Below are 12,394 nucleotides of genomic sequence, written 5' to 3' on the forward strand. Positions count from 1 at the left end.
TTTTATGTGCAAGTTTTTGGTTTTTGTTCTTCAAAATTTTTCATGGAATCATAAAATCGTAGCATTGAAGAATACCAAGTGATTTGCCTAAGATCATACAACTAACTAATGACAAACAGATAGATTACTAGGGGCTGGGTATGGTGGCTCACACTTGTAATCCCAGCACTTTGGGATGCCAGGACAGGTGGATCACTTGAGCTCAGGAGTTCGACACCAGCCTGGGCAACATGGTGAAACCCCATCTCTATTTTAAAAAATATGTAAATTAACAAAGAGAGATAGGATACTAGAATCCAGATTCAGGAGTTAAGACTTATGAAGACATTATGTGTTTGGTTGTGACTAAAAATTGTTTTTAAAAACTTTCCATTGAACTTTGAAGCTCCTTAACTTCTTATTTTACTTTGCAGAGTGATTTTGAGCTCATTTTATTTTCTCCATGGTACCACCAGGCAGGACTATATGTTGATGTTTCTGATGCAAAGAAATATTGGAAGGAAATATTAATAGAGGATAATTCAATCAATTTATTTTCCATTTTGTTCTAGGTAAATTTTTAGGCATATTATAAGTTAGATAACTGAACTACAATTCCTTTTTTTTTTTTTTTTTTTGGGATGGAGTCTTGCACTGTCACCCAAGCTGGAGTGCAGTGGTGCAATCTTAGCTCACTGCAACCTCCGCCTCCTGGGTTCAAGTGATTCTCCTGCCTCAGCCTCCCGAGTCGCTGAGATTACAACCATGCACCACCACGCCCGGCTAATATTTGTATTTTTAGTAGAGACAGGGTTTCACCATGTTAGCCAGGCTGGTCTTGAACTCCTGGCCTCCAGCGATTCTGCCTACCTCAGCCACCCAAACTGCTGAGATTACAGGCGTGAGCCCCCACGCCCGGACTACAATTCCTTTTAATAATTCTAGATATTTTAGCAGTTTTTCTCGTGTATATTTAGTGATCTTTATTTGCCATCAACACTATGTATTTTTAGTATTTTTATACTCTGTCTCTGTTCGAGAATATTTTTCTTATTAAATATTCTTGTGAACCAAGCTTTATCCATAGGTGAAAAAATTCCAGCCTGTGTTGAGACACCTTCTTTTTTTCCTTTGAGTCTTTGGAAGCAGTGTTTTGTAACGTACATAAAATTGTGCTTATTCACCAGCATCCCTGCAAATAAGGAAATAAAGTACTCCTTAGTATTTGTTTGAACATTTTATGTAGGAGAGGTATTTTTCACTTCTTCTCAAGTCAGAAATCAGAGATCTATGTTCACTTAGATTTTGAGCTAAGACTTTTATGCATTTGCTTTTTTGCCTCCCTTTATAGTGAGGACTCAGAAGACAAAGATGTGAAGACCAAGAAGGATGATTCTCACTCAGCAGGTAGTAAACTATTTTAAATGTAAGAGGTATAATTATATTTATATATTATTTTATTAGACGTTTTAATAAGTGATTTCTATGCCAGGCACTGTTGCAAATCTGGGATTACAAAGACGTTTCCATCTTCAAAGAGCTCCTGATGATTCTCAGTCCTGGTGGCTTATTACAGTCATCTATGAATCTTTTTTAAAATGCATATTCTGGGTCCTGTCCCAAAATTTCTGATTAAATAGATCTAAGTGGGATGTTGGGGCTTGGTTTTCTAATCTATACATTATTCTTATGCATGGTCAATATTGGAAATCATTTACATAAACAAAAGACATCAAACTAAATAGAATAATATATAAATATAAAACTTGGTAAAATAGGGGCATAAAAGGGGGAGTGGTGGACTCTGGGTGGAAAAGCAAATGAAAGTTTCATTCCCACTCTTTTTAGTGGAGACATAGCCTTTTGAAACAGGAGCCATAGAGAAAGTTTTTTTTGTAAAAATTTTAACTTAAACAAATTAATATGAATTAATGGGGAGTCTCCATGGCCAAATAAAATGTTCAGTCCTGGTGATTCTACTTGTTGTTGGTATTTGTTTTTAAATTTAATCTTCTAAGAATTGAGATTTTGAATCCATATTACTTCCAGCCACTTTAGTTTTGACCTACATTCCCTTGCTGTTGTATCCCTGGATCTCCCTTTAAATGAGACTGCTGTTTAGCTAATACAAAGGGGAGAGACAAAGTTCTGCTAAATTCACTCTGCTTAGCTGTTTTGCTTTCCCTCCTATTCAAGTATACTGTCTGGCTACCTAAGTTGAAAAGAAACTGTATTAATCTTTTGCACTGTCTGGTGATCCTGTGATAATAGAGTATATGCTTTTAGTCATTTGCCTTGTAAATCCTAGTTTGAATCTCTTACACTTGCTAGTTTATTGAGCACTTCTAGATAAATAACTCTACTAGTATTAAGCTAAGCTTCTACCAAGTGGGTTTAGTTTTGGGTCTGCCATGTCAGCCTTATTCTGTTTGTCTCTAGATGAGATTTTTAAAAGTGAAAGAGATGACTTGAACACTGACCATGGCAAGGCTCATGGGACTAGAAGTGTTTTCAGAAGAGTGATCACTTAACCTTGACAGAATAAGGGAGCCTAAAACTTCAAGGGCTGTAGGTAGAGACTAAGGCAAATACGGTTTAGTCTAGAGGCAATAGGCTGGCAGCCTACCCTTTAACCAAATTTATTCACAAACACAACTGTGTGTTACAAAAATTTTTTTTAGGCTGAGCATGGTGGCTCCCGCCCGCCATCCCAGCACTTTGGGAGGCCAAGGCGGGTGGATCACCTGAGGTCAAGGGTTCAAGACCAGCCTGGCCAACATGGCAAAAGCCTGTCTCTATCAAAAATACAAAAATTTGGCTGAGCCCGGTGGCTCATGCCTATAATCCCAGCACTTTGGGAGGCCAAGGCAGGTGGATCACCTGAGGTCAGGAGTTTGAGACCAGCCTGGCCAACATGGCAAAACTCCTTCTCTACTAAAAATAAAAAAAATTAGCCGGGCGTGGTGGCGGGTGCCTGTAATGCCAGCTACTCGGGAGGCTGAGGCAGGAGAATCACTTGAACCTGGGAGGCAGATGTTGTAGTGAGCTGAGATCCCGCCGTTGTACTCCAGCCTAAGCAAGAAGGGCAAAACTCCATCTCAAAAAACAAACAGGCAAACAACAACAACAACAAGAAATTAGCCGGGCGTGGCTGCATGTGCCTGTAGTCCCAGCTACTCGGGAGGCTGAGGCAGGAGAATTGCTTGAACCTGGGAGGTGGAGGTTGCGGTGAGGTGAGATTGTGCTATTGCACTCCAGCCTAGGCAACAAGAGCAAAACTCTGTCTCAAACAAAAAAAAAGATTTTCCTCAATCCCCTCTAAATTGAAATGGTCACAAGCCATTCATCGTAAAGGGTAACAGTTTGACATTACTTTAGGGTTTTCATGTTTTGTGTCTTAGAATAAAGATTATTGGAAGACATTCTTTCTCTCTCATACTATGTTAAGATATTTTTCTAACTTTAGCTTTCAAAAACAGAGAACATAGATTTGAATGTAATTGAGAATTTTAGAGCAAAGCAATGATGTAACTTTAAAGTATAGGAGTCGTGTTCACGCTTTAATTCAGCTTGGCTACTGCTTAAAATTACATGCCTTTGTTAACTTTGTATGTAACAGTGGGTACATAGTCTTGTCCAAGTTCATTCTTTGTGAATTTAGGTCCCCTTTATACATTCTGTAGAATTTTTTTTTTTTTTTTTACGTTCTGGGATACATGTGTAGGATGTGCAGGTTTGATCAACCCATCACCTAGGTATTAAGCCCAGCATGCATTAGCATTTTTTAATGCTCTCCCTCTTCATCCCCCTACCCTGCCCACTCCCTCGCCATAGGCCCCAGTGTGTGTTGTTCCCCTCCCTGTGTCCATATGCTCTCATTGTTCAGCTCCCACTTATAAGCGAGAACATGCAGTGTTTGGTCTTTTGTGCCTGCATTAGTTTGCTGAGGATAATGGCCTCCAGCTCCATCCATGTCCCAGCAAAGAACATGATCTCCTTCCCTTTTTATGGCTGCATAGTATTCCATGGTGTGTATGTACCACATTTTCTTTATCCAGTCTATCATTGATGGGCATTTGAGTTGATTCCATCATTTTGCAGAAATGTTGAAGGATAGAATTTGCCCTTTTACAATGAAATAAAGCTGCAGATTGTATCCTATATTGGCCACTATGTTGGCTTTTTCAGTCAGTTATATTTTCAGTCAATTATTAATCTTTTGCACTATCTTGTCAAATATAAAATTCTTTAATCATTATATCACGGTAATTCTGATATTGCAGAGGATAGTGAAGATGAAAAAGAAGATCATAAAAATGTGCGCCAGCAACGGCAGGCAGCGTCTAAAGCAGCTTCTAAACAGAGAGAGATGCTCATGGAAGATGTGGGCAGTGAGGAAGAACAAGAGGAGGAGGATGAGGCACCGTTCCAGGAGAGTATGTGAAGTTGTTTTGTGTACTTTGGTTGTTTGGTCATAATTGTAGTTTGTGACCTTGGTTACTTTGGCATTTTCTAGGATGCTAAATGTTACAACCAGTCCCTTAAATTGAGTAGATACTCCCTGTTAAAAGAGATGACTGTATTGGTTCCTGTTAATATTTTTAAAGATTCAGAGATTCTCATGATTGCCCACCATTTGTAATGGTTGCACTCTTTATTTAATGATGTTTGTGTTCAAACACTGAATGAACATTTGCTTAAGTAACAGTCACATTAGGTATTGTGATTGAGATTTGTATTTTGCCCTGGTGGAGGAGGTTGTAGACCTCTTTTCACAGAAAAAACATGTTAATGACAAAATTTAGGTGTTTCACAGGTTATTCAGATTAGTTAATTCTATGTATTTTTGTTTTGTGTTTGGTTTTCTTGTTTCACTTATTCATAATTGGACCAAAAAGGCCCTGTAAGTTCAGTTTTGTTTCCCTGGTCTCAACCAGTACTACTTGGAAGTGATGGAACTACCAAAAGTTATTTGATAGTTTCCGTTTTTATTCAGATTAACTCTTACCCTTCCTGTTTTCAATCTACTTTTCAAACACATCACTCATGTAACTCTCTCATGTAAGGTGCATGCAAAATCCATTTGACAAATGAGGCCGGTGATGACTCCAGTCAAATTGGTAGTACACCTCCAAATAGAATCCAAGGGTGTTTGACTCCCAGAATCCCATCCTCTAGTCATTCTTAGCACTCTCTTCCTTTTTTGCTTGGAAGGATGTGTACATTAAGTTAAAGGTTGAAATTCTTCTTTCTTCTCAGAAGATTCTGGCAGCGATGAAGATTTCCTAATGGAAGATGATGATGATAGTGACTATGGCAGTTCAAAAAAGAAAAACAAAAAGATGGTTAAGAAGTCCAAACCTGAAAGAAAAGAAAAGAAGATGCCCAAACCCAGGCTAAAGGCCACAGGTAATTTCTGCAGAAGTGAAATTAAATTTACTGCTTTAAAGATTTTGAGAACCATTATTTTCAGTACAGAAATTCCTCATTAGGATTTGGCATTGGCCTGATGTTTAGCAGGAATACCAGAAATCTAAAAGGGTCTTGTATTCTGCAACTGGAAGTATCTCTTATTAATAAAGACATTAGCCTGTTTAAGAGTCTAGTGGGCTTAGCCATGTTCTTCAACTACTGCCAGTACTTGAGCAAGATTTCGGAGTGATCTATTTGTTTCAGACACAGTGGTAGAAACACTTTATCATCATAGCTGTTACTGCTCTTTTTTCCTCACTGGTATCACAGTCTCAGCAGCCAGCAAAGACTTAATTGTGAAAATGCACAAACCTAGAGTAATACGTTTAAGTTCCATGTTCTGACCTCTACCCCATCCTCTGTGCTATCAGAATAAAACCACACTTGATGACATGAGTTAATTTTTTTCTGAGCTCTAATCGTTTCTCCTAGTTGGAGCTAGTTTGTTAACTAAATCAGAAATCAATTTGCTTTTTGTGGAGGTGGTTTTATTCTGTTAGGTAGAACTAGTCATTGTTAAACTTCTGTTTATCACTTCCTACTGTTAGGAATGATGGAACTATCAAATGTTATTTGATGACTTTAGTTTCTGATCAGACTAATTCTTTTCCTTCCCTCTTTTTGACCTGCTTTTTATAAACAACTTTTATCATAAACAACTGTTAGTTTACCAAGCAATTAAGGATGTTGTGCATATTCTGTAGCATGGTGCTTCTTCATTACAGGTATTACTGCTAACATCATAGAGTGTTGGTAAAAACTGATGGGAAATACTGCAGCATACTGTAGTAACTTATGACCAGTTTAGAAACTGAGATAGATTTACCTAGGGATATATGTGCTCCCTCGTGCCCACCTTGGTTTTTAGTAAGTTGCGTATTGTCTTTATAGATTTTATTCTTACAGATTGTTGTATTTTGTAGCTGACTTTTATTAAAGACATTTTTTTCTCTTCCCTTCCCCAAATTATTTTCTATTTTCAGTGACGCCAAGTCCAGTGAAAGGCAAAGGGAAAGTGGGTCGCCCCACAGCTTCAAAGGCATCAAAGGAAAAGACTCCTTCTCCCAAAGAAGAAGATGAGGAACCGGAAAGCCCGCCAGAAAAGAAAACATCTACAAGCCCCCCACCCGAGAAATCTGGGGATGAAGGGTCTGAAGATGAAGCCCCTTCTGGGGAGGATTAAAAGTGATGATGGTCTGGGGAGAGATTTTATTAAAAAAAAAAAGAAAAAAAAAGAAAAAAGAGGGAGGAAAAAAAAGAACCTACTTAAGATAGAACATGGTTTTGGCTATGGCTTGACTCATGGGCTTTCAGTGCTTTTTTCCATTTGTTGAAAGTAACATTTCTCTCTCTCTCTCTTTTTTTTTTTTTTTAAAGCAAACCATTGTATGTTTAAGTGTTTAAGTTACCTTTTTGTCTATTGGTCTCTTTGCCAGCCCTCCCCTTTCCCAATGAAAGCCATGTCAAATTAATCACTGGATTGACTGCTTCATCTTTTTATTTTTAATGAAAGGTGTACCACAGTTGTAAAGCAATAAGATTTGAGATGAACACTATTGAAACTTCGCTTTTTTGCTAAAAAAAATAGCAAGTTGAATAGTAATCAAAAAACATAGAAAGATTTTAGTTCAAAATGATTGCTCCTTTCTCTACCTGGACTTTTAAAAAATCAATTGTCATCTAATATGAGTTTATTTGTCTATAGACACAAGTATCAATGTCTAAAAAAAATCATGACTTTAAACTTCCACTGATGAGGCAGGTAGGAGATAAAGATGAATTCTGAACTGTTACTAAAAGTACTCATTTTTTACCTTGTAGGGAGGGTGGGCAGTGGGGTTACCTGACCTTATTGAGGGTATGGGCTTTCTTTTTTATTTCATCACTTGTTATCTCAAAGAGACTCGGAGCCAGTGATCCTTTTATCCTGCTACAGTCTTTAGGGAGCTAAAAAAAAAAAAAGCAGGGGCCGCCAAAACTCTTGATTTCATATTTCCTTCTCTAAATATATATGTATCCTGTTTTTTGGATAAAATTTTACCAAGAATCCAAAAAAAAAAAAAAAAGAAACCCTAGAATTTAATTGACAAGATCAGTCTACACGTCACAGTGGATTTCTTTTCAAACTGACAGTGTTTAGGTTTTAAGCAAATAAAGTTCCAGTTAATGTGAAACTCAGTCACAAAGAGTTGAGATTTTTCCTTTATGAAATAGAATTGACATTCTTTTATGCTATAAATGTGCATTCAGGTCCCATTAACCATGCTCTGCTTTTATTTGGGGATAGAACATTTTCTTTTTCATATCCCGATCTTCCCATTGCTTCATAGAAATGTGATAAGAAGTACATCCCTGTGATCCTGCTGCTTCGTTGGGCACCACTGCACACCCTGCCCCGAGTGCCGACCACCTCTGCTATAGGACACTATTTTCCTGGCCCTATTCTTCACTTCCCATCCTGTCCTTGACTAGGCATATGTTAAATGCTGCTCCCATACAATTCAGTTAGCTCCTGTCTTTTTATTTGGTCCAACCCCTGCTTTACTGCTCATGCTGCTTAAAGCAGGAGGGACTAGAGAAACAAGGCATTTTAGGAGGCCTGTGTGCAGTTGAAAATTGACTTTTACACGCCTTATAAAAGCAGTCAGGAGATAGATCCATAGGTTTGATCCTTCACATCTGATACCAGGCGCTAATGGGAACAAGGTTTAAAGGGTCCTGGTATGCTAATAAGTTGAAAAATTAGTGAAATTTAACTTCTGCCTTTTTTTCCTGCCTTTTAATCTAGATTTGCTTCCTCAGTATCCTACTTTGTGGTTTACTAGGAACATGCTTACTCTGATTTTTTTTAAAAAACACACAGTGGCAGAGTCATTTCACTATTGCACTGTGTGTTAAAGAATGAATAAGGAGTTTTCAGTACATGGCCAAAAATACAGGACTTGAACATAAATAGCAGTTGGATCATTCTCTTTCATGATGGTTAAATTCAGAGGTGTGAACTTTGTAATGAGGGTGTTAAAGATTAATCTATTTGCCTAAATGGGTTTGTTCAGGTATTCTCATTTTTAACAAAGAGGTTTGTGTTCATATAGTAAAAGACCTATCAGTGTTTCCACCATGCACTTCTATTTTTTAGGAGTTCATAATTTTAAGTCTTACATTCCTGGTAACATTTGGGCTTTTCTTAGGTTATGTTTCGTGAAGATTTGGAGGGAGGGCTCTTTCAAAACTTCAGCCTCAGTTGTTTAACAGTCTGTTTAGTATATTAATCTGCATTAACATCTCTGTGATATTTTAGAGGTAATCATGTCTTCTAGATTACTTGTGTGCATTTGATTGAGCTTCTTGTTTAGAGTCCCTTTTAAAATGAATTCATTAGATTGAAAAATGTATTCTATATTTCTGATAGACTGGACAGAAGGATCTGTGTCCCGAAGTGAGACAGGCTCTGAATAACCTTTGTTTTCTCCACTTTTTATTGATTTAAAACACTCTAGTTTTCCCCTCAAATCATGCATGCAAATAGGAGGACAGTGGTGGTGACTCAACTGGATACAGGTGCTCAATAGTCAGGCTTGATAGTGATGTCAGGACGCATTACAAGCTGTAAGCCGATACTGACTGGCCATTGGCACCATCCTTGACTAACCTTCCTCTTTTTCTCTAGTGTGCCTATGGTGAAATGGCAATAGCATTCACTGTCGTATTTTGCAGTGCTCAGGAAGTGGGACGTTAACTTTGAAGGTGCTTGTTTGTATTAGCTCTGCTAGGTTTACCTCTACAACGTAGATTTCGGCAGCTATGCTGACTGACACTACATTCTAGTTCTTAAGATTTTTTTTCCAGATCCCCCCTTCCCCAGCTAGAGATACGTAGCATACTTTCATCTTATTCAATCTATCTGTAACCTGCTGCTGCTTTTAGTCCTCTTCACCTCAGATCAGAATCAATGGAGTGGGCCCAGAGGATACATTTTAATTCCAGTAATGGTAGGTAGATTTGTCCTGCTTTCTAAAACATCTCCTCATTTCATATTTCCACTCCATATTGATTCCATAAGGGAAAGTTAATGGGTGTTTCCTCCTTTCGGGAGGTAATGCAATGAGTGTGGACATCTTTTAATCTTGAGGAACTGTAGTTGATTTCCCTTGAAGGAGCTTACATATTGACTGTTTTCACAATAACCTGTTTGCCCCAGTTCAATCTTCAGTTTAATACTTAATTTGGTACTGGCTCAAATAGCATTTTCTTAACAGATAACAAATCAAGAGTGAAATTTGAGGTTATACTCCAGTAAAGTTTTTAACACTTGTGAATATGGTCAGCTAGACTAAACTTGACTTTTTTTTTTTTTAATGGCTTTTTTATCTGAACATTGAAATAAGTGGATTTTCAAGTACTGGTTGGGGAAGGGAATCGTGCTTTTCTTTAAACCAGTTTACGAGATGCTTTGAGAGCGTTAGGCAAAAGCAGAAATAAATATCAGGAGCAACAGGGAAAGCTTTATAAAAGATCATGGTGGCCATCGTTGCAGCTTTGAAGAATGAGTGCTGGTTTGAACAGTTCTTTGCCTGCATCATTGGTAGTTGCACCGAAAAGAAAAAACTTTCACCTTAAGAATTTGAAAAGGAAGAAACCTGGGCTCTGGTCTTCATGGCATTTAGACTGAGATACTTAAACAGAACAGAAGTAATACGCATTTCCTGCCACAGGATAGGGAAAATGTAACAAGCTGGTTGCTCTTGAGGTTAGAAAATTGTCTGTTTCTCTGTGGATGAAGCTGGATTTACTTGAAAATGGAGAGTTGGTTTATTGTTTGAATGTTGGGACATCAAGCTATCTATAGCCAAGTTTCATTCGCAACCAGTTTTCCCTTTGTCTGGGATAAATTCGATACAAAATGATTCTTTTTGAATCCTGAATCCGTAAATTACACTTTTCTTTTTTTTTTTTTTTCAAATTCACAAAACTCACAGTGGTGCTGACTGTGTAATAACCACTATTGGGAAACATCCCGTAAACCTGCCTGTTGCCATGCCAATGGAGTGACTGAACTGGTGACATCTGTTTGAGCATGCTTTGTGTGGCTGGTAGAATGCCACCGTTGTGCATACACTTTGTACATCAGGGGTGAAGGGAGGGTTTTCTAGATTATTGGGGGAGGGTAAAATTGGGATTTTTTTTGTTGTTCCTTTTTTGATGGGGTGTGGGGGTATAGTATTCAGCTTATGCCCTAAAATAACATGTATAAAAACCCCTGAAGTATTGTGTGGGTGTGTATGTGTGAGTGTGTGTTTGTATACGTCTGGCAATTAAAGCTTTGTCTTCTGGAACTTAGTGAATTCTTTTCTCTTTTTCCTCCAGAAGTATTTGTTACAAGATTTGTAAATAAGAGCTCTACTTAGTTTGTTTACCATGAACATGTTGCAGCAAACCTTATGCATCTAATTCCTACAAGGTTAAAGAAAGACTTTTAGACTTGCTAGGTTAAGCAACAGCCAAGTTCTCACTAATTGTTTGCCTTGATTTATCTTTTAGACTTCATTTTGCCAGCTCTAAAACTCCCAGTCTTCCTTGATTTTAGTCCTTAATCTTTTATGTTCTGAGCAGGAAGGGTAAAAGACAGGAACCTGCTTCACTGTATTAACTAGTCCATGGGCTGAGACCGGGGCGTCTCTTTTCTTCATACTGCAATGTTGCTAGATACATGATCAGACACCAGAGGGTTGGGCATTCTTGCAATACCTTAACAGTGCTGAAATCTGCAGCATGGTACTAAGGAAGTTAAAGTTTGAATGTAACCACTTTATTTAAAAGGTTTTTTTCTTTAATTTAAATGAAATGGGGTTGAAGTGAACATGATTTTGTTGACCATGTTCGTGAATTATAGATGCAACATGCATTGGTAGAATCGTGTGATGGTCTTTTGTGATACTTAATTTTTACATATCCCAGTCTCTGTATGTATCTGCATAGACAAAGAAAAAACAGACTCCTGCTTTGCTTTTATTGAAGGGTTTCCAGGACTGCGTATCTGCTCCTGAGCTCTGTTTTAAGTATGTGTATCCTTTGCTTGTATTTTGTATTAAAAAAATAAGAAAACCCTTTATTGTTGAGCATGTTGGCATTGTCCCCTTTATTTTTTTCTCTTTTTGGGACATATGAAGCAAGTTATTCTTTTTCTGTATCTTTTTTTCTTTTGTAAACTTTTTTTTTGTTTTGTTTAAAACTGGCTTTATAAAAGGGCTTTTATAACCCAGATGTGTGCTCTGTGTACTTCTTGTAATACTTTAAAGCAAACACACTAACTTACACAGCTTTGTTAATCAGCTCCCAGTTCAGCCTGACTTTGGGGGAACTTATTTCCTTAATAAATTATTTAGAAACTTTAACAGTGACCATCCCTGTTGTTGGTAAAAGATAAGCATGTCTTGGTTCAAAAGTCAATACCTCAGGGTGGAATCAAGAAAGAGTAGACTTACCAGTTTGATTAATTAAGGGAGCACTGGACTGGGTGCATAAGGATTCTTAATTAGCATTTTTTCTCATGTTTACATCCAAGGTTATGAGGTGTTGTGGAGAGCAAAGTTTAACAATCATATATAATAAAAGATAATGTTTATACCCACAAAACATACTTGCATTGAATTCCAAATACCCATAAGAACTACACTGAATTTTGAATTAAAGATTACTTCTTAGGTGGAGAATGTGGTACAAGATCCCTCTTTAGAACTGGGCTGATACTGTAGCTATTAGGGCTTTTTTCTTTTCAACTTTTCCTCTTGTTTACATACTTGCCTTGTCAGCCAAATACTATAATTGAAATGCAAATTTGGCTTTGAAATTAAATGCTTTGTGCATCCTGTTATCCATCAGTGACTAGCTAACTTTACTTTTTAAATTTTTTTCTTTTTTTTGAGACGGAGTCTTGCTCTTG

At 37.5% G+C, this 12,394-nt stretch overlaps 1 protein-coding gene across 2 annotated transcripts in view; it reads left to right on the plus strand.

Annotated features, from left to right (window-relative positions):
• The window catches only part of NUCKS1 (nuclear casein kinase and cyclin dependent kinase substrate 1), a 36,645-nt gene extending 24,932 nt beyond the window's left edge, over window positions 1-11,713 (plus strand). The window contains exons 4-7 of one of the 2 annotated variants that reach the window (XM_030813115.1): window positions 1,331-1,386; window positions 4,263-4,415; window positions 5,239-5,388; window positions 6,435-11,713. In XM_030813115.1, the coding sequence (XP_030668975.1) occupies window positions 1,331-1,386; window positions 4,263-4,415; window positions 5,239-5,388; window positions 6,435-6,634 (559 nt within the window). In that variant the 3' untranslated portion in view covers window positions 6,635-11,713. The remainder of the gene's footprint in view (window positions 1-1,330; window positions 1,387-4,262; window positions 4,416-5,238; window positions 5,389-6,434) is intronic. The other variant, XM_030813116.1, reaches the window with a different exon arrangement.
• Window positions 11,714-12,394: the final 681 nt, after the last annotated feature.

This window comes from Nomascus leucogenys, chromosome 5, assembly GCF_006542625.1.
Source record: "Nomascus leucogenys isolate Asia chromosome 5, Asia_NLE_v1, whole genome shotgun sequence".
Classification (NCBI taxonomy): domain Eukaryota; kingdom Metazoa; phylum Chordata; class Mammalia; order Primates; family Hylobatidae; genus Nomascus; species Nomascus leucogenys.